This window comes from Palaemon carinicauda, chromosome 27 (genome assembly GCF_036898095.1).
Source record: "Palaemon carinicauda isolate YSFRI2023 chromosome 27, ASM3689809v2, whole genome shotgun sequence".
Lineage (NCBI taxonomy): Eukaryota > Metazoa > Arthropoda > Malacostraca > Decapoda > Palaemonidae > Palaemon > Palaemon carinicauda.
Window position 1 is genome coordinate 32,473,157 of NC_090751.1, and position 27,888 is coordinate 32,501,044.

The 27,888-nt window shown below is 39.8% G+C and overlaps 1 protein-coding gene across 1 annotated transcript in view; it reads right to left on the reverse strand.

The window, feature by feature from the left end:
- Positions 1–17,203: 17,203 nt before the first annotated feature.
- Positions 17,204–27,888, reverse strand: part of Syx8 (syntaxin 8) — a 107,555-nt gene continuing 96,870 nt past the window's right edge. The window contains exons 6-7 of the mRNA XM_068350992.1: positions 23,259–23,360; positions 17,204–21,939 (exon numbers count right to left, since the gene is read on the reverse strand). Coding sequence (XP_068207093.1) covers positions 21,881–21,939; positions 23,259–23,360 — 161 coding nt within the window. The 3' untranslated portion in view covers positions 17,204–21,880. The remainder of the gene's footprint in view (positions 21,940–23,258; positions 23,361–27,888) is intronic.

Genomic DNA, 27,888 nt, shown 5'->3' on the forward strand with positions numbered 1-27,888 from the left:
AAAATGTTATTTTCATTAGTAAAATAAATTTTTGAATATACTTACCCGATAATCATGTAGCTGTCAACTCCGTTGCCCGACAGAATTCTACGGAAGGGATACGCCAGCGATCACTATACAGTGATACCTCGGTAGTCGAACGACTCTATACTCGAACAATTCGGAGTTCGACCAAAATTTTCGAGAAATTTTTGCTGCGGTGCTCGACCAAAAATTCGGTACTCGACCAGCCGAACACGTGACGACCGCATGGGCTTTGTGATGATCGCGCCATCTCGGCCACTCTCGCTTGTTCGGGAAGCATCAGTTCTCTCGAGAGCGTCACTCAGACAACGCGCGATCAGCATTCGTTGTGATTTAGTGATTTTCAGTGCTTTTAATTGCTCTTTTAGCTTTCATAATGAGTCCCAAGAAAGTAATGAGTGTTAAGGGGAAGGAGAAGAGGAAAACAGTGCGAACAACGATCGAGTTGAAGAAGGAAATTATAGCGAAATATGAGAATGGTGTACGAGTGTCCGATTTAGCGGTAGAATACGGAATGGCGAAGTCGACCATTTCTACGTTTTTAAAGCATAAAGAAATGATTAAGAAGGCGAATGTTGCAACGGGAGTTACGGCGGTAACTAAGCAAAGGCCACAAGTGATTGAGGAGATGGAAAAGTTGCTTTTAATATTTATTAAAGAAAAACAGTTGGCCGGGGAAAGTGTTAGTGAAGCGTTCATTTGTGAAAAAGCGTTGCATATCTATGAAGAATTAGTGAAGAAAAGTCCGAGTACCAGTGAAAGTGATTCATTTACATTTAAAGCGAGCAGGGGTTGGTTTGAAAAGTTTCGTAATAGAACAGGTATTCATCGTGTTACTAGGCATGGGGAGGCAGCTAGTTCGGATCAAATTGCAGCCGATAAATACGTGGGGGAATTCGATCGGTACATAAATGAACAAAATTTGATCGCACAACAAGTCTTTAATTGTGATGAGACTGGGTTATTTTGGAAGAAAATGCCAGCCAATACGTACATTACCAAGGACGAGACGAAGATGCCAGGTCACAAGCCAATGAAAGATAGGCTAACATTGTTGCTGTGTGCAAATGCAAGTGGCGATTGCAAGATCAAACCCTTGTTAGTGTACCACTCGGACAACCCCCGGGTGTTCAAACGAAATAATATTTGTAAAAGTGCACTACCAGTTATGTGGCGCTCGAACACTAAATCTTGGGTCACAAGACAATTCTTTACTGAGTGGATAAACGAAGTGTTTGCCCCCCAGGTTAAGGCTTACCTCATTGAAAAGAGCTTGCCAATGAAATGTCTTCTGGTTATGGACAATGCTCCTGCACATCCTCCAGGTCTCGAGGATGACTTGAAAGAAGAATACAGCTTTATCAAAATCAAATTCTTGCCCCCCAATACTACTCCCATACTCCAGCCCATGGACCAACAGGTCATTTCAAACTTCAAAAAACTCTATACCAAGGCCCTTTTCAGAAAGTGTTTTGAAGTGACCAGTGACACGAAGTTGACCCTAAAGGAATTCTGGAAGGAACACTTCAGCATCCTCAACTCTGTTAACATGATTGACCAAGCTTGGCGAGGTGTGACCTATAGGACATTGAACTCTGCCTGGCGTAAGCTGTGGCCATCATGTGTCACAGAGAGGGAGTTTGAAGGTTTCCAACCAGAGGCGGGTCCAAGCACTGCTACCCCTGTAATTTCTGATGACACTGATGTCGTTGAGGAAATTGTTGTCATGGGCAGGAGTTTGGGGCTTGAGGTCGACAAGGATGATATTGATGAGCTTGTAGAAAGCCATTCTACCGAGTTGACTGTGGAGGAATTGTTGCACCTGCAACAACAACAGCAGCAGGATCTGATTATGGAGCAGGAATCTTCAGAAGAGGATGAGGTAAGGGAGGATGTTCCAAGTTCTCTCATCAATGAAATTTGTTCCAAGTGGGCAGATGTGCAGGCTTTTGCTGAAAAATACCACCCAGAAATTGCAGTAGCAAACCGGGCAGTGCATATGTTTAATGATAGTGTCATGTATCATTTTCGAAGAATACTGCAGAGGAGGAAGAAACAATTAACAATAGACCAGTTTTTCACAAAAGAAAAGAAAGCTGCTACATCAAAGCCTGTTTCTCCTCCAAAGAAGAGACAAAGAAGAGAAGAAACCCCTGAAATAGATCTGCCCACCCTTTCATTGGAGAGAGAAACAACTCCTGAAGGAGAACTACCCCGCCACATCATGGAAGGGGACTCTCCTTCCAAGCAGTAACCTCCCCCTTCCATCCTCTCCACATCCATCCCTGTATGCCATCGAACCGCTGCTCAAAGGTATGTTCACTACAGTACAGAAAATGGTTTAAAATTGTTTTATTTTAGTACAGTAAATGGTTTAAAATTGTTTTATAGGATTTTCTGACCAATTTCATACACATTTAGATAATTATTGTTGTTTAGGTACACGTTTTATTAATATTTTGGGCCTGTTCGAGTGCTTGGGAACGGAATAGAATATATACCATTATTTCTTATGGGGAAAAAAAATTCGGTACTCGAACAAATCGGAGGTCGAACACGGATCTCGAACGGATTATGGTCGAGTACCGAGGTATCACTGTACTAGAAGGGGGTGTACTCACCAGCGCCACCTGTGGCCAGGTACTGCAGTACTTCTTGTTGACACCACCTCAATTTTTCCTCGGTCCACTGGTTCTCTATGGGGAGGAAGGGTGGGTCAATTAAATCATGATTATCGGGTAAGTATATTCAAAAATTTATTTTACTAATGAAAATAACATTTTTCAATATTAAACTTACCCGATAATCATGTAGCTGATTCACACCCAGGGGGGTGGGTGAAAACCAGTGTACATGACTATAAGATAGCTAAGTATCCCGTATTTCATATAATCAGTTATTCAAAATAACAATGAAATAATAAGTACCTGGTAAGGAAGTCGACTTGAACCATTACTCTGCCTTTAATAAGTTCGTCTTCCTTACTGAGCGCAGCGTTCCTCTTAGGAGGCTGAATCAACTCTAAGGTGCTAAAGTATACAGGGCTGCAACCCATACTAAAGGACCTCTACACAACCTCTAACCCAGGCGCTTCTCAAGAATGAATTGACCACCCGCCAAATCAAAAAAGGATGCGGAAGGCTTCTTAGCCTACCGTAACAACCCAAAAAACAACAATAAAAGCATTCAAGAGAAAGGTTAAAAAAGGTTATGGGATTAAGGGAATGTAGTGGCTGAGCCCTCACCTACTACTGCACTCGCTGCTACGAATGGTCCCAGGGTGTAGCAGTTCTCGTAAAGAGACTGGACATCTTTAAGATAAAATGGTGCAAACACTGACTTGCTCCTCCAATAAGTTGCATCCATAATGCTCTGCAGAGAACGGTTCTGATTAAAGGCCATCGAAGTGGCTACAGCTCTCACTTCGTGGGTCCTTACCTTCAGCAAAGCAAGGTCTTCATCCTTCATGTGAGAATGGGCTTCTCTAATCAGAAGCCTTATATAATACGAAACTCCGTTTTTGGACATAGGCATCGAAGGTTTCTTGATTGCACACCATAAGGCTTCTGACTGTCCTCGTATAGGTTTTGACCTATTAAGATAATATTTCAGAGCTCTGACAGGGCAAAGAACTCTTTCTAGCTCGTTACCCACCATGTTGGAAAGGCTAGGAATTTCAAACGATCTAGGCCAAGGACGTGAAGGAAGTTCATTCTTAGCTAAAAATCCGAGCTGTAAAGAACATGTTGCAGATTCGGATGTGAACCCAATGTTCTTGCTGAAGGCGTGAACCTCACTAACTCTTTTAGCTGTTGCAAGGCAGACGAGGAAAAGAGTCTTGAGGGTAAGGTCTTTGAAGGAAGCTGACTGGAGAGGTTCGAACCTAGGAGACATAAGGAACCTTAAGACTACGTCTAGATTCCAGCCTGGAGTGGATAAACGACGTTCTTTAGAAGTCTCGAAAGATTTAAGGATGTCTTGAAGGTCCTTGTTGGAAGAAAGGTCCAAACCTCTGTGGCGGAGAACTGAAGCCAACATACTTCTGTACCCTTTAATCGTAGGAGCCGAAAGGGATCTCTCATTCCTTAGATGTAATAGGAAGTCAGCTACTTGGGTTACAGAGGTATTGGTAGAGGAAACTGCATTGGCTCTACACCAGCTTCGGAAGACTTCCCACTTGGATTGGTAGACTCTACGAGTGGATACCCTCCTTGCTCTGGCAATCGCTCTGGCTGCCTCCTTCGAAAAGCCTCTAGCTCTAGCGAATCTTTCGACAGTCTGAAGGCAGTCAGACGAAGAGCGTGGAGGTTTGGGTGTACCTTGTCTACGTGAGGTTGACGTAGAAGGTCCACTCTTAGAGGGAGAGTCCTGGGAACGTCGACCAGCCATTGTAGTACCTCTGTGAACCATTCTCTTGCAGGCCAAAGGGGAGCAACCAGCGTCAGCCGTGTCCCTTCGTGCGAGACGAACTTCTGAATGACTCTGTTGATGATCTTGAACGGTGGGAATGCGTAAAGGTCGAGATGGGACCAATTCAGCAGAAAAGCATCCACGTGAACTGCTGCTGGGTCTGGAACTGGGGAACAGTACAAAGGAAGCCTCTTGGTCATGGAGGTGGCAAACAGATCTATCGTAGGCTGACCCCACAAGGTCCAAAGTCTGTTGCACACGCTCTTGTGAAGGGTCCATTCCGTGGGGATGACTTGATCTTTTCTGCTTAGGCGATCTGCTGAGACGTTCATGTTGCCCTGAATGAACCTCGTTACTAGAGTGAGGTTTAGACTTCTTGACCAAATGAGGAGGTCCCTTGCTATCTCGTACAGGTTCCTCGAATGGGTCCCTCCCTGCTTGGAGATGTAAGCCAAGGCTGTGGTGTTGTCGGAGTTCACCTCCACCACCTTGCCTAGCAGGAGGGACTTGAAGTTCATTAGGGCCATATAAACTGCCAGCAGCTCCTTGCAGTTGATGTGGAGCGTTTCCTGTTCCTTGTTCCATGTTCCCGAGCATTCCTGTCCGTTCAAGGTCGCGCCCCAGCCCGAGTCTGATGCATCCGAGAAGAGATGAAGATTGGGGGTCTGAATCGCTAACGATAGGCCCTCCTTGAGAAGGAGGTTGGTCTTCCACCACAAGAGAGTGGTCTTCATCTCTTTGGTGACAGGAATAGAGACTGCTTCGAGCGTCAAATCCTTGTCCCAATGAGCTGCTAGATGGAATTGGAGAGGGCGGAGGTGGAGTCTCCCTAACTCGACGAACAGGGCTAACGATGACAGGGTCCCTGTTAGACTCATCCACTGTCTCACCGAGCAACTGTTCCTCTTCAGCATGCTCAGGATGCATTCTAGGGCTTGGCTTATCCTTTGGGGCCGATGGAAAAGCCCGAAAAGCCTGACTCCGAATCTCCATTCCCAGGTAAAGTATGGATTGGGAGGGAATGAGCTGGGACTTTTCTAAGTTGACTAATAGACCCAGTTCCTTGATCAAGTCCAAAGTCCAGTTGAGACTCTCCAGACAGCGACGACTCGTGGAGGCTCTTAACAGCCAGTCGTCTAAATAAAGGGAGGCTCTGATGTCCGATAAGTGGAGGAATTTTGCAATATTCCTCATCAGATGCGTAAACACCATAGGAGCTGTGCTTAGGCCAAAACACAGGGCTTGGAATTGGTACACAACCTTTCCAAAAACGAATCTCAGGAAAGGTTGGGAGTCTGGATGAATAGGAACGTGAAAGTAAGCGTCTTTCAGATCCAACGAGACCATCCAGTCCTCCTGCCTGACCGCTGCTAGGACCGACTTCGTCGTCTCCATAGTGAACGTCTGCTTGGTGACATAAGCATTGAGCGCGCTGACGTCCAGCACCGGTCTCCAACCTCCTGTCTTCTTGGCCACCAGAAAGAGACGGTTGTAGAAGCCCGGGGATTGATGGTCCCGGACTATAACCACTGCCTTCTTCTGTAACAGGAGCGACACCTCCTGGTGTAACGCTAGCCTCTTGTCCTTTTCCTTGTAGTTGGGAGAGAGGTTGATGGGAGAAGTGGTCAGAGGGGGTTTGCGGCAGAATGGTATCCTGTAACCCTCCCTTAGCCACTTGACAGACTGGGCGTCTGCACCTCTTCTTTCCCAAGCTTGCCAGAAGGTCTTGAGTCTGGCTCCTACTGCTGTCTGGAGAGGAGGAGAGTCAGTGTTTGCCTTTTGAAGTCTTGGGACCTTTCCTAGACCTGCTCCTGGAAGAGTCTGGACGGGAGCTTCCTCGGCTGGGGGCTCTGCCACGAAAGGGCGGAATAAACCTTGTAGCAGGAGTATCGGCCACTGGGGTGCGGTAAGTTCTGGGAACTGAGGGAGCAACCTTAGCCTTACGAGCTGAAGAGGCTACAAGATCATGAGTGTCCTTCTGAATCAGGGCCGCAGACAAATCCTTGATAAGCTCTTCGGGGAACAAGAACTTAGAAAGCGGAGCAAAAAGGAGTTGAGACCTTTGACAAGGTGTGATGCTAGAAGAAAGAAAAGTGCAAAGTTGCTCCCTTTTCTTAAGAACTCCTGAAACAAACATTGATGCAAGCTCGCCGGACCCATCCCGAATTGCTTTATCCATGCAGGACATTATAAGCATGGCTGAGTCCTTGTCCGCAGGGGTGGTCTTCTTGCTCAAGACCCCCAGGCACCAGTCGAGAAAATTGAAAATCTCAAAGGCACGAAATACACCCTTTAAGAAGTGGTCTAAGTCGGAAAAGGTCCAGCAGACCTTAGAGCGCCTCATCGCTGATCTACGAGGAGAGTCGACCAAACTTGAGAAGTCAGCCTGGGCAGAGGCAGGGACTCCCAAGCCTGGTTCCTCTCCTGTGGCATACCATACGCCCGCCTTAGAAGTCAGCTTAGTAGGTGGGAACATAAAGGAAGTCTTCCCTAGTTGCTGTTTGGACTGCAACCAATCCCCTAATATTCTTAAAGCTCTCTTAGAGGATCTAGCAAAGACGAGCTTAGTATAGGCCGACTTAACAGGTTGCATGCCCAGCGAAAACTCAGATGGAGGAGAGCGGGGGGTAGCAGAAACAAAATGGTCCGGGTATACCTCTCTGAAAAGAGCCAGGACCTTACGAAAGTCAATGGGTAGAGGAGAAGACTTGGGTTCCTCCACGTCCGAAGAGGGATCTAGGTGCGCAGCTTCCTCCTCAGAAACCTCATCACCAGAGTGTAGCGAAGTGAGAGGTAAAGTAACAGCGGTATGCTGAACAGCAGAATCTTGACAAGCGGGTGCATAAACACTTGCGGTTTCATCCTCAAGTCTCTGTTGCTGAATTAAAACCTGAGGTTCAGGCTGCAAAGACTGGTCAAGAAGTGTAGAGGAAGGTAGGTGCATGGGTTGAGGTGGCTGACTCCTAGCATGAGCTTCCTGTCTCAAGAGTTGCGCTTGCTGCAAGGGTTGTGGATGCGCAGTAGCAGGTTCCTGACTCACAAGTTGAGGTTCTTGAGGTGTGAGCTGCGAGAGTTGAGGTAGCGGCTGCGCAGAACTCAGTTCCTGTCTCACGAGTTGAGGTTCCTGAGGTGCTAGCCTCAAGAGTTGAGGCTCTCGCCTTGAGGAAAGTTGAGGTCGCTACAGCGAGAGCTGAGGTGGTTGCCTCATGGATGGAAGAGGTTGTCGTACCTCAAGAGGTTGTTGCCTCGATGGTCTAACCGCAAGAGGAAGAGGAGGAAGTAAGGCATAAGACTCTTGTTCCCATTGTTGAGGTTGTCTTAAGGAAGGTGGAGGTTGCTGCACACCACTGGTAACTGGCAACTCCGAACGCGGTAAGGTAGCCTGAGGAACCTCAACTTCGTACGCCTGGCAGACTGGACTGCGGTGAGGCGGAGCGCTCGCAGGCGGAGGTGTAACCTTCTCAGCCTGAAACTCACGCATTAAGACCGCAAGCTGTGACTGCATGGACTGCAGCAAAGTCATCTTGGGATCAACAGACGCTAAGGTCTGCTGAGGCAAAGCCTTAACAGAAGATGAGGTCTGTTGAGGCATCGCCTTACCTCTCTTAGGAGGTGTGCAGTCACCTGATGACTGAGGAGAGTCAGAGCTAATCCAATGACTGCATCCGGGTTGTAGAACTCTTGAGGTCTGGACTTCACGTTTAAGAGGTCTTGAGACCTGAGTCCAGCGTTTTCTCCCCGATATTTCTTCTGCAGACGAGGAAAATAAGGGCTCAATCGTCTGCGGGTGGGAGTGACGGTCTCTGTAAGACACGCCCGCAACCACCGAGGATACTTCTGTGCGCCGATCAAGGCCTGCCGAACCCTTTTGCCCTTCGACATTGCTTCTCCCCTGGGCTTGGGAGCTTGCAAGAGGTCCCGGACTGGGAGGACGACTGGCACGCACAGAAGTACCCTCACGCACAACACTGACACTGACACTAGCACTCGGCACCGCACTGACACTAGCACTTGGCACAGCACTGGCACTACCACCTCCCACTGCACTTTTGACCTTAAGTTCTTTGACGTCTGCCAAGAGAGACTTATGGTCACTCACTACCGATTCCACTTTGTCACCTAAAGCCTGAATGGCACGCAAAACATTGGACATATCAGGCTGAGCACAAATAGTAGGTTCGGGGGTAGCCACTACAGGGGGAGGAAAAGGTTGAGGATCATGAGGTGAGGAAAAAAGTGAAGAGCGAGAAGAACTCCTCCTAACTCTCTCTCTCTCTCTAACTTAGTTGAATATTTAAGGAATCGAACAAACTCAAGTTCCGAAAGTCCGGCGCATTCCTCACATGGATCTTCCAACTGACAGGGTCTTTCCCTACAGTCGGAACAAGCGGTGTGAGGATCAACCGAGGCCTTCGGAATACGCCTATTACAAGACCTATGGGGTGGGGCTTGTGAAAGGTCGGACATCTTGAATCAAAGAGCTAGTCAAGGGGGATTCCAAATCAAGCAAAAGATCGTTAACCATTAATCAAAGCAAAATAAAAGCTATCTAAGCTAATAGAAAAGTTTCCAGTATAGCGAAAGCTGAAATCTTAGAGAAATACTTCACCAAAAACCGTGAACAATACTCCAAAATTATAAGCGTATCCAAGAACGTCTTGCCGGAAGCACGACAGAGGAAAAATTGAGGTGGTGTCAACAAGAAGTACTGCAGTACCTGGCCACAGGTGGCGCTGGTGAGTACACCCCCTTCTAGTATAGTGATCGCTGGCGTATCCCTTCCGTAGAATTCTGTCGGGCAACGGAGTTGACAGCTACATGATTATCGGGTAAGTTTAATATTGAAAAATGAAATTTGATGTTTCCTAATTCTGGTTTTAAAGTCATCATAGTATCTGCAGTTACTAATGGTAAATATGAAAATAACAAAATGAAAACCAAAATAGCAGAGATAAAGGTAATTATATAATGGAAAGGTAGCTATACTATCTAAACAATTATATTTTCAATAATTCCTAAAAGCCAAGTTAGGATGGGCAGCAGGTACCGAGTGAAAAGATCAGTCTCGCTCCAAAAATGATCTCGATATACAAGGTAGATTGGGTATTATGTAATACAACTATACTGTAATTAAACAACAAAATGATACAAAAATAATTTTCATCTAACAAAACACTTTCATCTTTATCACTAAAACATAAATCCTGCCACTCTGACAGAGGAGTACATCATACTGATCCAAGCTAGCAGTTTTACTGCAGCCTTTACAATTGTGATTGAATCAAAATACTTCTTATATAAATAGCCTAGTATAATTACACACAATGCAAACACTTGCTTAGACAAAATAAGTAGATATTGATTTAAGCTAAAAGTAATGTAAGTTAAAATTAATTACATAATATATTCTTCACAACAATCCACTAAGTAACATTTTTAGTCTGCACTGAATACACTTGCGTGCAGATCTGATTACTGTACATGCCTTTTCCAAATTGCATCCTATGCCAACTCTCACTTAAACAAAACTAGTAGGTGTACCAAACTATCGAGAAAGATATAGTGATATAGTAGCAGCAACCCATCCAAAAAATATGCAGGAAATTCCAAACACCTATCACAATCTGGAAGGGAGACATCTAGATTTATTTATTTACTTATACTGTAGTCTGCTAAGGAAAGTAATTCAAAAACACTTCCTACTTGATTACCCACAAACAGCATCTCTTCAGTTAACCAAATTGCAAAACGAATTTAAAGATTTTCATTTATGAGGTGCAAATATGGGGTCAACACTGGAAATCAAATTGAAATCTAACACATTATTACGCAACTAATGAGTCTTAGACAAGTCAGAATGCCTCTGTGTTATATTACACTGGAGGATTAAACAGGAACCGGACTTGCTATCCTATATCTGAATCTACAGGAACCGGACTTGCTAGACTATATCTGAATCTAAGAAAACAATATAGTGAATATGTTCACCACAAGGTTAAGGACTGAAGGATATAAAGTCTTAAAAGTGGTTACTTCTGCTAGTTTGCCTTACTCAACTTCGTAGGGTATTTCTCACTACAGTAATAATATTATGTTAGGTATGAAAAGGAGATCATTCCTCACGTTCAAGGCCTGCCTCTGTGTTTTCTTTCTCTTCATCTTCCTGTGTTCACAGGTTGAACCGATGGAAAATCTGTTGATTTCCCAGTTTGATTACAACTAGAATAGATATGGGGATTGATATGCATGTAAGGGGAGGACTCATTTTGTCCGTAGATGTACTAGCAGCTACACTTACCATGCCTTAGTTAACCCGTAATGAGCTACTGGCCACACTTGCAATAAAAAAGAACACACTGTCAAACAAAACAAGATGCAAACAGTTGATTATTGTTGAAACTTTGTTCTTTCCATCAATATTTAAGGGGATCATACAACATGCTATGCCATCAACGTATGTAATACGCTGTAGTTTAGGAACACTTACTTTAGAGAGTGGAAGTATATTAAGGTCCAGACTACCGATTCATATCTTTTGCCTCATGATCTAGTTGTCTAACAGAGCAACTAGGATTGCAACAATGCAATGGTTAAGAAGGGTCTAACATAATTTAAGAATTTTAGGCTCTGAGAGGCCTTCTAATCTGCACTGCACAGAATCCTTACTGAAAGTAACATTAGACTTAACTAGGGAAGTGAGGTTAGGTTTGACAGTTATGATCAGGATTACTGCTTTTAAGAGATGAATTATTGGACTCTGGATTAACAAAAGAATCTAACAATGTCAAGAGATTTGAAGCTCATCACTATCAAAAATGGCTGATTATATGCATTATTAAACGTGGAGGCTTCTCATTATCACTGTCATCCCTGCAATATTAAACTGGCCTAGCCTTCGCTGGATTTTCCCTGCTAAGCAAGGTTCCTATAGCACTTGGAACTTTTAAATTGATTGGTACCCATTTAAACATAACTTTCCATGTGAGGGATTGGGAGGCAAGCAATTCCTCACAATAGTTATCTGAACAACAGTATTTTCCTCAATAAGATATACAAAGAGAATCTGGACCAGAAACAATTCTTTTGAACACTCCGTATAGTAACTTCTAAATTCTAGGGGAAGACATCTTAATGCCTAGAAATAGGTAAACAATCTGGAGTATGTCCAAACTAAACCATGTCCACAGAGAAACTGAAATGGACAGAGAGAGAGACTGACACATCCATTACCACTACTACTAGAATGTTCCCTCCTTTACTAGGGCATGAATTTATTGAAGGGAAAGAAAATGAGAAAATTTTACAATTTTTAAATATTTCACGGGTAAATGTCAATCAAACCAAGCTTCTGGAGAAAATGCAATATGAACATCAGGGAGTTTTATAAAGAATAAATCTAGGGTACTCACCTACTCTGCCATTCTTTTTTGCTGTCTCAATAATTGCCTGGAGTGATGATGATCATGTTCTTCAGATGCCCACATGAATTAGATAGTGGATAAGAGTCAGCATCCCTACATTTTTTAATCACTTGAAAAAATTATAAAATGATCACCTGAATCATTGTCAATTGCGGGGGACAACACATGATGAGCCCTTTTAGCATTTGCGGCAACGCACTTTACTTACAATCCATTTAGAGGATCTTGTGGTAAACTTTCCATTATACACAGATAACAACATGACAGACACTCTCAATACAAGAGATTTATAAAGGGCTGAGTGAGTGTATCTTAATGCTGGGTAACACAAATGACTCTTGATTGTGCTTGCATCAAGCCACTGAATCAGCTGGGTGTTGAGCACAAGAGTTGATGAATGGTGTGCGTACTTTGAAACTTGCCAAGCACTTTGCAGACTACATAAAGTGAAATTTCAAATATGTACTGTATACAGTAATTTATATGAGGGCCTAATTGCATAAATAAATATTGTATAGGAAAATCCATAATTGGCAGGTCCACAGACAAGGAAGGCAAAATGAACTGCATTGTTTTGTTAATTATTGTTGTTTATATAGTAAATGATTATTCCATAACCTATTACTATATTTTCATATAAAAAAAATCACTACAGTCCTTTTACTTTTGTTTGGACTAACACAGATAGCCTATAGGATATAAAACATCAAATACCATAAGCTAGCCTACATTCTCTGTCTGGATCTAAAATGGACAATAAAATAAAATAATAAAAGATGTTTATCTCCAAAATCAAAATCAAAACAAGTATATTATTCTATGAACCAAATGTGTTTGGCTGGAGTGGAAACTATGACTGTACAAAAAATGGCTGAGCAACATCATCCAACACTCAGATAATGGAAAAAAAAATAACCTAAAAGAAAACTACTGTATTATCAGCAAAACCAGAACTGTATTATTAACAAAATCAACACATTAGTATACTATTATAAAAAAACTATTGTTTATTTTTGTAGATAAAATTGATATTTTGCAATCACAAAAAAAACCTTCTAATATACAGAAAATTAGTGACAAGATATTCCATAAAAATGGAAATAATTTTATGATGCTAGGGTGCTTATACATCAGAATAATAAAAGGAAATTAGAGTATCATTAAGATTTTCTCTCAACTGGAATAGATTGCAGCATGTGGAATATAAAGACTTAGTGCTAAAGTAGCCCTCAGGTGAAAAACTTTCCTTGCTAGGTAAAAGTATGTGAGACATAAGAATTTCCAAATCCCAAAGTCTCAGTAAATGAGATGGGAAACTTACCCTACCACAATAGGTGTTGCATACATTCTAATTACTAAAGTACATCTAATTAGCTATTTTAAACATTCTCTCTCTTCCTACAACAGGAAGATAAGAATTATAATTATACATACATACATATACCAAGGCACTTCGCCCAGTTTTTGGGGGTAGCCGACATCAAACATATGAAAAATAGGGGACCTTTCCTTTTTACGTTCCTCCCAGCCAGACAAGGGACTCAACCGAGTTCGGCTGATACTGCTAGGGTGCCACAGCCCACCCTCCCCCATTATCAACCGCAGATTAAGCTTCATAATGATGAATCCCCTACTGCTGCTACCTCCACGGGCATCCAAGGCGACCGGAGGAAGCAGCAGGGCCTACCGGAACTGCGTCACATCCACTCGCCATTCACTCCTATTTCTAGCACGCTCTCTTGCCTCTCTCACATCTATCCTCCTATCACCCAGAGCTTTCTTCATTACATCCATCCACCCAAACCTTGGCCTTCCTCTTGTACTTCTCCCATTATCTCTTGCATTCATCACCTTCTTTACCAGACAGCCATTTTCCATTCTCTCAACATGGCCAAACTACCTCAACACATTCATATCCACTCGAGCTGCTAACTCATTTCTTACACACGTTCTCATCCTCACTACTTCGTTCCTAACCCTATCTACTCAAGATACACCAGCCATACTCCTCAGACACTTCATCTCACACACATTCAATTTTTGTCTCGCCATCACTTTCATTCCCCACAACTCCGAACCATACATCACAGTTGGTACAATCACTTTCTCATACAGAATTCTCTATTTTCTATTCTTTACCATTCCCTTCACTGCCCCCAACAGTTTGCATCCTTCATTCACTCTCTGACATACATCGGCTTCCACTCCACCATTTGCTGCAGCAACAGACCCCAAGTACTTAAACTAATCCATCTCCTCAAGTAACTATCCATTCTACATGACATTCAACCTCGCACCACCTTCCCTTCTCGTACATCTCATAACCTTACTCTTACCCACATTAATTCTCAACTTTGTTCTGTCACATACCCTTCCAAATTCTGTCACTAATTGGCCAAGCTTCTCTTCCGAGTCTGCAACCAGCACAGTATCATCAACAAACAACAACCGATTTACCTCCCATTCATAATCATTGTCGTCTACCAGTTTCAATCCTCGTCCAAGCACTCGAGCATTCACCTCTTTCGCCACTCCATCAACATACAAGTTAAACAACCATGGCAACATTACACATACCTGTCTCAGCCCCACTCTCACCGGAAACCAATCACTCATTTCATTTCCTATCCTACCACACGCTTTACTACCTTTGTAGAAACTTTTCACTGCTTGCAACAACCTTCCACCAATTCCATATAACCTCATCACATTCCACATCGCTTCCATATCAACTCTATCATACGCTTTCTCCAGATCCATAAACGCAACATACACCACCTTGCCTTTTGCTAAATATTTCTCGCATATCTGCCTAACTGTAAAAATCCAATTCATACAAACCCCACCTTTTCTAAAACCACCCTGTACTTCTAAGATTGCATTCTCTGTTTTATCCTTAATTCTATTAATCAGTACTCTACCATACACTTTTCCAACGACTCAAAAAACTAATACCCCTTGAATTACAACACTCATGCACATCTCCCTTACCCTTATATAGTGGTACAATACATGCCAAACCCAATCTACTGGTACTATTGACAATACAAAACAATCTCACCAACCATTCAAGTACAGTCACACCCCCTTCCTTCAACATTTCAGCTCTCACACTATCCATACCAGACGCTTTTCCTACTCTCGTTTATTTAGAGCTCTCCTCACTTCCTCTCTCTTATAATCTCTCTCTCATTCTCTTCTCCCATCACTGGCACCTCAACACCTGCAACAGTAATTATATCTGCCTCCCTATTATCCTCAACATTCAGTAAACTTTCAAAATATTCCACCCACCTTTTCCTTGCTCCTCTCCTTTCAACAACCTTCCATTTCCATCTTTCACTGCCTCTCCAATTCTCGAACCAGCTTTCTTTACTCTCTTCACTTCTTTCCAAAACTACTAATTATGCTCTTCATATGAACGACCCAATCCCTGACCCCACCTCAGGTCAGCTGCTCTCTTTGCCTCACTTACCATGCGCTTTACTTACACATTTTTCACTCTATCTTTCATACTTCTCTACAATGTTACTCTGCAGCCATTCTTCAAATGCTCTCTTTTTCTCTTCCACTTTTATCTTCACTCCTTCATTCCACCATTCACTGCCCTTCCCCATGCTGCCTCCAACAAACTTCTTGCTACACACATCACTTGCAATCCCAACAAAATTTTCTTTTACTAACTTCCACTCCTCCTCTAAATTACCAGTTTCTCTTACTTTCACTCTGTCATATGCCATTTTCAACCTTTCTTGATATATACTTTTTACCCCCAGTTTTATTAGCTCTTCAACCCTCACTAGCTTCCTTTAACATCCCCCTACTCTTTTGCTACAACTAATTTTCCTTCCACCAAAAAATTATCAGACATACCGTTAGCCTTACCCATAAACACGTGCACGTCTTTCAATCTTCCAAACATTCTTTTAGTTATCAAGACAATCCATTAATGCCCTTTCTACCACTCTTCCATTTGCCATTCTTACCCATGTATACTTGTTTTTATCTTTCTTTTCAAAAAAGCTAGAACTTATCACCATCTCTTGCTCAACACATATCTACCAGTCTCTCACCCCTCTCACTTTCACCTGGTACGCCATACTTCCCAATGACACCTTCTACCTCTCCAGCCCCCACTCCAGTATTTAAGTCACCCATGACAACTACATAATTCCTTCTAACCATCCTTCTACACACCTAGTTAATTCATTCCAGAACTCATTCCGCCTTTCTTCACTTTTCTCACAAGCTGGCCCATATGCACTGACAAAAGCCCAACATTCCATACCCAACTTAACCCTTACCCACATTAACCTAGATGATATCTCCTTCCATTCCACTACTTTACCTGTCATCCATTCACTCAGCAATAAAGCCACACCCTCTCTTGCTCTTCCCCTTTCAATCCCAGACTCTCTACCAGTCATTTCACCAAACATCACCTCACACTTCCCTTTTATCTTTGTCTCACACAAAGCCAATATATGGTATCCTTCCTTCTATTCCTAAACATACTTCCAATCTCACATCTTTTACTCTCTATTGTACTACATCCATGCACATTCAGACACCCCAAAACTAAAGTGTGGGGAGCAGTCACTCTCCCCCAGCTCCACCTCTTTGATGACTTACAGAGGTATATAATACAGGAGAGGGGGTTGCCAGCCCTCTCGTCCTGTCCATTTTAGTCACCTCTTACGACATGCAGGGATAGGTTGGCGCTATTCTAATTGTCTTTATGTATATGTATGTGTGTGTATGTATATGTATGTATATATGTGTGTGTACATAACGTATAATAATTTTAATAACACAAGGAATATAGTTCTGCACATTAATAGGCTCACCTTTCATTCATTTTTTTCAATTTAGTAATGCAAGAAATTGACGCAGTCTGGAATAAAGGCACATCTTTACAGAGATTATAAAGGACTATAGAAAAGGCCTCTCAATTTTCAGATACTGTACTGCACTTGAGGTTAATGAAAATCTTGTAATATTAAGGTCCAACAGTACAAAATATCACATCTGATAAGTAATAAGAGTATTTCATGTCTGAGAATAACACCAATATCTTTATTTCAACAATATTTTCTAAAAAATCAACCTATAACTCTGAAAAGAAACTAAGCAAAGTTTCAAGTTATGTATGCTAGCTAGTAATATCAAAATATTCTTTTAATCCTGTTGATTGCTAAGATGTCCTGTCCAGCAGGACAATTGAATGGAGATAAAAAAAGCTCTAACAAAATCTGCTACATTGTTACTGTAAAATAATGTACTGTACTGACAAATAGAAAATTCTATGATGGCTTTTCACATAATAAAGTGTAATTGAAATACAAATATTAGTCTTGATTACATATAATTCTTCAGAAATTTAAATTCTCAAGGTCCAACAATATACAGTAGTTACTCGGGTTACTAGTAACTTTGAATACGAGTAAATTGGGACATGAGTATACAAATTTGAATTGGAGTACAAGTATTGCATCAGTCTGCAAGCACAAGTTCACACCAAATGGGCATTGTTTGTGAACAAAACAAGCATAAATTCAGTCAAATCAGTTGCATGGTGAACATACCCCACGCACGCAGTGTTCACGCGATTTTTACCCCACTTTCAGGTTATTCTAAAGTGGCAAAAGCAGTCTTCTCAACATAGGTTTCATGCCAAAGTTGAATGTACTGTATTAAAGCAAGATGACCAAGTGTCCATAAAGCATAAATTATGTGATCTAGTTAGTGATGGTGAACATCATTCAAGAGAAAATTCCTAATATTTTACCAGAACTACTCATGCAAGGAAATTCTCTTTTCAAGCAATTAACCCTTCCTCCTCTTCTTTCTCATCTCCCTCAATGGTAAAGTGCACGTTAATTTATTAATTATTTCCATTTCTCTGTGAATTATTAATTTTTACTCATTTCTGATGTTAGGGGTTATAAATTGTTAAATAGATATCATTGCGAAACCTATACAAATGAGTGTACAGTATATGCATATTTACGGACTTGTGGAATGCCTTGAGTGAATTTCCTTTATTTCTTGTGGGAAAAATAATTTTAGAATATGAGCCTTTTAGGTTGCGATCTTGCTCCCAGAACGAATTAAAACTTGTAAACCGAGGTACTACTGTATTCACTTCACATAATATAAACATATAACAAAATCTAGTACAGTAGTAGATTAAATATGTAATCTCTATCATAAGTTATAAAAAATCACAAGAAACACAATACAACACTTAGTATAAAAAAAAAAAGCTTAATCATATTGGAAGCACAAAAATAAATATAGCATCATAAATTAGTAGATTCAGTATGACTAGCATTTATTATAAAATCTACATACTTTCCTTTGGGTTTGATATATGGAATTCTAATAAACTTTGTTATTTCTATACTCACCTGATTTTGATATTACTTTCATCTTTGGATGCTTGGTATGTCGACGTTACCCCTTAAAATTTGAAAAACTTCCTGTTTTCTTTCCTTCCAACATATTAATGCTTCTATTAATGTTACGAGACCAACTAGCATCTATCGATAATACCATGCAGAGAATGTTGAATCATCTTCAGTCTCAGGGAAGAGATAAGGCATTTAGTTTCCCATAATCAATTAATTAAATAGACTTAACTCTAGTCTAGGTTTTGAGGTACTCTAAACTCAAGATTGCGATATTTAAAAATTACTTTATCAATTAATTATTTATGTAACAAAAACCTTAATTTCCATGGAACTACACATATAATTTCAAAAAATAAATTACTTTCAAAATATTACTAGATCACAACCCCAAAACATAATTCTACCAAACTAACTAATTGAATTCAGTTATTAGACCACATCTCCAGCAGGGACTATAGGCCTTCAAGCCCAGTAATCGTGCCACGTAATAAAAGACTCTTTTAGAGGATGTTTAGTATATACAAATTTTGGTACGTAATTTTCACGGAAAGGTTTAGGCAACAGTTTGAGGTGTAGCTGCATATTTTCTTAAAAGCACTCATTTTGGCAACTGGGGTAATAATCTCTACATTTCCCCAAGAAAAAAGCCTGTGATGAGCTAGTGTACAAGCTTACTAACAAATAACGCACCAAGCCATTTAAACATATGCAACCAAACAGTTTTAGCTTAATCTTTAACATATTATTTCACAAAGACAATATTTTGATCCAAACGAATCATATGATTTGCCACAGCATCCACATATGTAAAAAGAGGTTTTTAAAGGGTTGCTTACTTCATGGAGAAGAGTGATTATATGATCCAGACTACCATCTGGCCACTTAACTAATAATGGTGTTTAAAGGTGCTTACTTTAGCGAAAGAAGGAATATAAGGATCCAGGCTACCATCTTGGCCTTCTGCCTTGCAATCTATGGGTCTAAAAGTGTGGCTACAAGTGCAGGAATGCAAGGGTTTTGCAGCAGAAGGGTCACAAGTAAATAAAGAATTTGAGGCCCTACGAGACAATTTTGAATCTGGGATGTGCTGTTTATCATCAGAACTCTTACTGAATGATGCACTAGAACCACTAGCCACCAATTGAGGAGTTATGGTTGGGTTTGAAAAAGGCCAGGTTAGGCCTGAAATATTTATTAATAAATTCACACTAACTAATGATGTTGGAAGCTCTAAAAGATCAAGAGTAGGATTATAGCCGAGTCTGAGACCGGAGTGGCATTAATTTCATCACCATCTCTATAATCAACTAGCCTAGTTTTTCTTTTACTCTTTGAACTTTTAATATGATCAGTAACTACGAAACATACTTTGCACTCCTCACAACAACTTCCTGAATCAGAAAATTGTACCTAGCACATGACAAAGAGAATACAGATCATGGTTACCCAATAACATTTCCCTTGTTCAATCTACACAAAAATGCTAACAAATCTGGAAGAAGACTTCTTTAAACCACTAAAAAGATGACAAAAACAGCAAACAAAAACACTGACTATCTGGAACACATCTACTCTACCAGGTTGACTTGAAACTGAAGATGACGATATAACATGCTCAGCATGTTAGGGTGTGTCCACATACCTGGACAATGCCTGTCTGGTAAACATCATACCAGAATACACACAGGAATGGCAATGAGCACTCTGCCATGTTCGAGTGTTCGTAATTGGAGTAAAGAATGACAACACTAGTAGACAAAGGATTCCAGAAGTAACATGTTTACTGTGTGACATTAGGCTGTTAATACTTTGGTCATTTCCTTCATAAATTTTGTCTGCACATTCATAAAAGTTTGCACCATCTATAAAAATATTGTAAAATTAGTTGGGGTCCTTTCCCATGTAGTGTGATTTCGAAAGTCTAATTCATTTCTATTTTGTAATTTATGTTAAATGGTTAAAGCATTACATAGGTTCCCATAGCAGTTGTTCTAATGAGTAGCCCTTATAATGTTCCAATACCATTTCCTTTATTTAGATTTTCGTTTCACTGCTCACCATGGCAATATTATCTGACCGCACTAGACAAGAACAACCTTACTTCAATGCTAAAAGTTAGACCGAGTTTAGTACCTGTGTTTAGACACAGGCTTTCAACTTTACTCCCCAGTCTTTGCTGGGTGAACAAGTAAAGAGACCAGGGGACTAAGCTATATCTGGTAACACTGTTTGTTACCAGATCCATGTCCTTTGGGTTAGCACTACTGACATCATCCCAGCTCATTCCTGCCACTCATCATGGACTGGTAATGATATTTGCCCGGAAAGCAATGCCCACTTATGTGGATGCACCCTTATTGTCAGTAAGCACTAGTTGATCCCATTACTTTCATAAAGACATTAGTATATAAGAAGGAAAGAAAACAGGAAATTTTTCAATTTCTAAGGGGTAATGTTAACATATTAAGCTTCTGGAGACAAAAGCAACATGAACACCAAGGGAGGTACATAGAAATAATTAATAGTATAAAGAGCATATAAATTCTGATAAAGAAATTTGAAGTGAAAATAAGATACAGATGAAATTTAATTTAAATTACACCATAACAAGGTCCAAAAAGTGAAACGGATCAAAAATGGGATTTATTTATACTGTACCTGAAAAAATATCTGGGATATAACAAAAAATTATATTTTTGCATGTGCCTTTATTACTGACTGAGTGAGTACTAACTGTAAATTCCAACTAATATTAGCAGTATGCTGCAAGTATTACTGTACCATACTTTCATAAAAAATGTCATACAGACAGGGTCACTAAATTATTCTAAATACTTCAAATATAGAATATGAAATAGTTTTAAAAACAATAAATTGTAGTGACAGGAAATTGTTTCTGTACTGTGTATTGTAATAAATTTAGTATAAATTTCTTAGGTCAGAATAGATAAAACTAAGAGATACGACTCCTGTATAATAATTTATTGTGCCCAAGGTTTCAACAACTGTAATTATTGATACCAAAGAACAGAACTAAGCAGATTACGCTAAATAACGGCGACAGTAAAAGTGGGCAAAAGCAAATATAAGGCCACTATTACTCTTTCCATCCGAGGCCCCACAAACCAGGAAGGAAGTGTAGTGTATCTTTACTCTCTCAAGATTTAGTGTTCTATGATCTAGAGCTTGAGTTTCATCAGCATGAAAAAAAATCAAAGCGACAAGTAGAAAAGGTTGAATGACCGAATAAATAAAATCTCTCAGTTGAGATTGTTCATTCCGATTACATCCACACTCAGAAGGGAAGACAACACAAAAATATTACTTGATAAGAAATCTCGTGTGTACCAACATCACTCGGCAGCATCAATAATAATAGCACATGTAAAATATGATTTAGGTCAACTTCAGATATTTACCTTTGGATCAGTGAACTGTTTGGAATAACAAATGAAGTGAACAGCTATACAGTTCATTCTTTCATAGATTTCAATAATGAAACCTTTATATATCATAAAACTAGAAACCAAAAAATTCAATGTCCCCTGAAGTTATTAGTACAGTATAAAGTATATGACAAAATTCTCATTCTTTTAATATGGAATGTTTACCTTACCAAACAGCAACAATTACTATTGCAATGAAGAGAAGAATGATCACCAACCAATAAGCTGGAAGAGAAAAATTATAAAGGGTACTACTTTCCCCAAAACAATACTGGATATGTGCTTCAGACAATAGAATATATAGCCAAGTATATTACAGAATATAAATTACTTTCATGGTCCACTTCACACAAAAATAAATACCCATTTCTTCAACAAAAACTTACATTTCCTTGACATGAAACTTTTTCCTTTTTAACACTTTTATTATACGCAACTAATTGTAAGATCTACCAGTGCACCTTCCCTCAGTTTTCCAAATTACATTTGTTGTAATTACCTACACATCCTATTATTCTACATGAATAATAATGGGAAAAAGAACAGATTTATGGTCAATACCACATCTGATCCTACCTATAAACTGAATAACACTATCCTTAAAGACTTGACCTAACAAAAAATATTCCTTCACAGTTCCTCACCAGAAAAGACATATGCATGACTGATAATTTGACAGAAATATGCCTAACAAACCAGTTTAGACAAATCAATTAAAGGAAAGAATAATAATAGAAAAAAAAATCTTGTACAAAAGGTTTCATTATACTTTTGCTTCCAAAGCTAGCCTCCAACAAAGGAATGATAGAAAAGACTTAATTCTCAACTGATTATACACAAAATAAGAATGACGCGGAACTTCATGCTTATAACCAAAGAACTTTACAATGGTAACTAGCAAGAAGGTGGTCCCAAGAAATTAGTTTGACAAAGTTTTCCCAATTATAAAATCATAAAGGATTATATTCTTTTAAGTGTCACAGATAAGGAGTTGAGGGGGCTAATATGAGATATCTTGCTCCAGACAATATAAGCCATAATTAAACTAACAGATCTGTGGTGAACTTACTTAAAGTAACCCAAAATATATGTCACAAGAAAAATTAACTACCTCACCAGGTAACAAAGAAATCTTAAATGTGGAATGGTTAATGTAAGAAGTCCAAAAATCAGTGATATCAATGACAAAAGAGGCCTAGCTTTTCTGTTGAAACAAAAGGTAGCAATAAAGTTAAATGACATGAAAATTAAGCCACTGGTGTTCAATGTTTTGAGATTGAAAACACAAGTCAAATGACATAAAATAACGTACGATGAGTTCTCGGTAATAGTCAATGGAAGGAGCCCCTGGTATCTTGGTTATACCGAGATGCAAGATTATACTAGATCAACCTTTGTTGGACCTCAGGTGCTACCTGTTAAGATTAATTTGTTTCATATTGGAGATCATAATCTAATTCAGTACTTTCCTCTTAAGAGTTGGGTTAGTGAGGAACAAAAAAGTATTAGAAAGTCAAAATAAATTTCAGTATTTCATTACTTACGCCATGTTCTTATTTTCTTTTGTACAATGCCAATATTATCAGTTTCATCTATGAGCCGATTCTGATTATTTGTAGTTCTCTCGGAGATTTCATCAAGCAAATCTGCAAAGATAATTTCACTTTCAGATTTAGTAGCAATCAACCTCTAAGCTAAATTTATAGTAAGAGAATTAGATGTACAAGAACCAGATTAATTAGGAAGACTTATTTCCGTAAAACATTCAATCCTTTGGTAGTAAAATTGGAAGTAAAGCTAATAATATTGTCCAAAATTGAATCTGAAATGCAATAAGCAGATTTAAATGCTTTTGGAATACTGTACAGTAAAACCACCTTATCCACAGTCAATAGATTTCAACCCATCTGCCACCAAACACTCCACTCTCGAGGAATTCTATGGATAATAGGCCACCTGAATTCACTGTTTGAAAATTGCCTTTGATAAAAACAGAATTTTGATAATAAAATTCTTATTTCTATAGTCACCTGATATTCGTATTGCCTTCCAGATACAGTCAAATTAACACTTACCCATAAAAAATCTAAAAACTCAAATTTTCCCATTTTTTCCCCTTCAATAAATATATGCCTTTAACAAAGAAATGGAACCTTATACTGGTAAATAGTAAGAAGCACAGGGCTGCTGTGTCAAATACTATATCACAGTCTTGAAGTCAATATTATCCCTCCTTTTCATACCATGAATCGGTGGGGAGAGGGTAAACATATATATGAACATCAGTTGAGTCTAAAAATAAGAAATTTTATTAAAAATTGTTTCTATGACTCTCCTAATGTTAATAATGCAATGAGGTTAGGGATTACTATACCACACTGTAGATTGTCTCTAAATATCACTTTTGATTCATCTGATTTTTCTGATTCATTCTAAATTGAATATTAAACACAATCCCATATTCACAGCCATGTGAGTAATACATCAATTGAACTCAAAATTATTTAGACCACATCCCCTGACACCACTAAGAGACCTAAGGCTGAGCGGTCTTCATAAGCAAACCCTGTTTCTTTAAAATAATGCTTGGGAAAGCTCGACTTGGTATGCAATTGAACTGTTGCTAAAGCTTTTTTCAAAGAGAAGATTTCTAAAAAAGAGTAGGGGAAGTAGCTGCACTCCTAATATCATGAGCCTTCCCTTTTAAGTATTTTTTTGATTTTCAGATCTAATTCCCTGTGAGTTTCAAAGAACCAACTTTTAACTACAAGTTAAAAAAAATTTATTGGTTGAAGGTCAGTTAGAGACCCTCGTCGCACCCAACAAATTAGGGACACTACCTCCTCTACTTTTGATTTTGACAAAACATAACTATATGACTTGTACTAGACAAAGAAAACTATTTTCTATAGAACTGTCTTCATCTTGTTTTAGTGAAGGGGTGTGAAAGAATTGAAGCAGGCTTTTAGCCTTGAAATAATTTCTGGCTCTAAATGAAAGTAAAAAGAGAAGACCATATTGCCTAACTCGACTGACAATGCTTGTAATTCACTTATACGATTAGCGAACACTAAAGCCAATAGAAAAGTGTTTTGGTTTGATATCCTTAGGAGAAGGATTTTTCAACAGTTCACATCTCGTCCCTTTTACATACTGTAAAAGCATACCCAATTCTATAAATCTGACCTTACTACTAAAAGTCTTTTAATACCGAGCAATGTGATGACATCTGCTATAATACTTGAAATGGACAGATCGAATCTCAGAATTAAGCATGGGTCTATATAGAATCCTTTAAAGGCTGGAATAAAAAGTTTATAAAAAATCTTAATATTATCCAAGCTAATTCTAACAATTGGCAGATTCCTAAATTTGCAACAATCAAAACATACCTTCCATTGCCTTTGCTATAAATTTGGCAAACTCTTTTTGAACCTATAAAAGCCAGTTCATAGGGATTTGAAAACCCTTTGTTTCTGAGGATACATGGATAGTCGCCATGTGGTCAGATGGGGCACAGATGGGTTTAGATGTATCACCATTGATATTGGCTGTTTGAGTAGAGTGATTCTGTACGGAAACCCTCTGAGGTGTTCTGGTAACAAAGATCTGTGTACCATTTCCTCTATGGACAGAAAGGAACTACAAGTGTCATTCTGTTGTTCATAGAGCTCCTGAACTTGTTTAGCACCTGAAAATGGAGGGAATTAATAAAGATGACAAATTTTAAGACAATTTGTAATTTTTCCTAACTATATAAACCATCGTCCTTTACTATAGGAGTGTGAAATGCAGCAAAAGCTGTAAAATGACTTTTACTGCATTCTAACCCTATAGTAAAGGACAATGGTTTGCATTATCATGTAGGAACAAATCCAGATTTGACCAGTCTTGTAGCAGAGCATCAACCTTCCAAGCTAAGGAATCTTACACAAGTGAACAAAAAACTTTTTTTCATTTAGTATTGTGGCAAACATGTCTATGCTTGGGCTACTTCACCACTTCCAAATCTCTCGACAAATCAATGGATGTCGAAGCCTTTTGTTTGGGAAAATCTGATTCTTCCTGCTTAACTGTTCTATCAATATATTTGATTTTCCCAGACTGAACTACAGGAGTACAATGATTCCTTTCAGACTCATCCTTGAAAGTAGTTCGTCTAATAACAGATGCAGGGAAGGCAATCTTGAACCCCTTGGTTCTTTATGTAGGCTAGTGCTAGCATACTGACCAAAAACACCAATGCTGTCTTCCCTACTGGTAGTAATTCCTGATCTTTAAGAATTTCGAATATTGCTAATAACTCTAGGTAAATGATGTGTAGTATTGACTCCTGCAGGGTCCAATTCCCTGAGAAATGTAAATGGTCCTGAGTTACTCCATTCCCTTCCTGTGATGCGTCTGAGAGAACAAATCGGTCTGGGATCTTCAACTCTAAAGAGACTCCTTGTGACAAGCAACTGTGATCGTCCCACCAATTCAGTAGGTGAAGTTGATTTACCATTAATGGAATAGTTACAGCATTTAGATCAGTCGTTTTTTCCAATTAGACGAGATGAAATTGGAAAACTCATTTTCAGATGGCCCGTGAGACAAATTTCTCTAAGTAGGCCTGGATTCCTAGAAGCCTCTCATATATGAGTATTGAAAGCAAATACTACTTCAAAACCTATTGTGACTGGGTGATGCAAGGCAGTGAGAAGTGATGAGATGAAGGCTACACTGCCGGATGCCTTTTCCAAATTTATCGTACACAATGGCTTACAATTACACTCGAGGCTATGCTGCCATTGCACTCTGCATGCATCTTAACTGCTTAGAGATATTTTTGTTATACGAATATCGGATCGGTCATAAAGCCGTCATAACCCCAATTTGCTGTAAAACAAGTATGTTGTTAAGTGAGGAATACTTATTGTTCAATACCATTTCCTTGGGTCAGTAGATGCATTAATCCCACAAAGATTACAGCAGCAAAAAATTTTCTACCATTAGCAATTATAGATTAGTATTACCATAAAATATAGCCCCACAAGACTTCCCAGCCACAGGCCAGGGCAACGACGAGGATGCTCCATAACACAACGCTAACACACCAAGAGACACAAGGATGAACGGGAAAGTGAAATGAAAACACGTGGGCAACACGCGGTAGGCACAAAGGATCGGGGGACACGAGGGTCGCACAGGTAAGAAACAGCGCGGCGAGATGTTTATCGCGTCGCGACCAGAAACTTACTGGAGATTCGACCTGAGCTAGCACGCTGCCTGACCCCGGGGTCGCCTCGGGCATGTACCGCACTGCCAGAGGTTGACCCCGTAGAAAATGGGAAGAGGGAGATAAACTATACAAAAAGCTGGTCGGTTAGGTAGAGTTAACCAGTAACTCCTAAGAAAGTAGTTCTAGGTAAGTAACCGTGTTGGAACAATATATAGTTAAATGCACAATCAATTATCTTATTAACATTTTTTTACAAATATGACAAATCTGTTCAATAATTTTCATTTTTCCTACTAAGAACCTGGAGCTATTTACAGGGGTATTACTTTCGGTGAAGCTGAAAGGAAAGCCATGACAATTTTAGTGAGGGACAACTACCCCAACCGCTAGTTAGCGGGTGAGCCGCTCCCTCACACACCTGGGCTGAGTAACAACTTTACTTTCTGGCAGGACTTCTAGGGGGGACAAGGTGGTGGGCCAATTTGAGTAAATAGCTCAAGGTTTGTATGCTAGGACAAATATAAATTATTTAACAAATTTTTCATTTGTTCCTGCATAAACACAAACCCTTCGCTGTTTATAGGGGTGACTCACACTTAGGAGGGAGGAAGTCCACTTCAAATGGACTTGGTTTGACCCGGCGTTATCTCTTCCTTGATGTATGGTCGAGTGTAGAGGAACCCTTCCCTCGCTAAAATGAAGCGCTGCAATTAGTGTATGCACTATTAGGGACCTGCAGAAGCATGTGTGTTCATGCGACTAACAATGTACAGTAGCTTGTCTTCAACGTAGTAACTCGATATCACCTAAGGAGTTCTTTCTAGATTTACCCAACACCCTCCCTCTGAGAGGTATTAGGGACGCAACAAAGTATTATACATATACTCAGGATACACAAGGGAAATGAGTCTTACCTGTATAGAGGAGAGGTCAATTGTGCTGAGGACCATGGT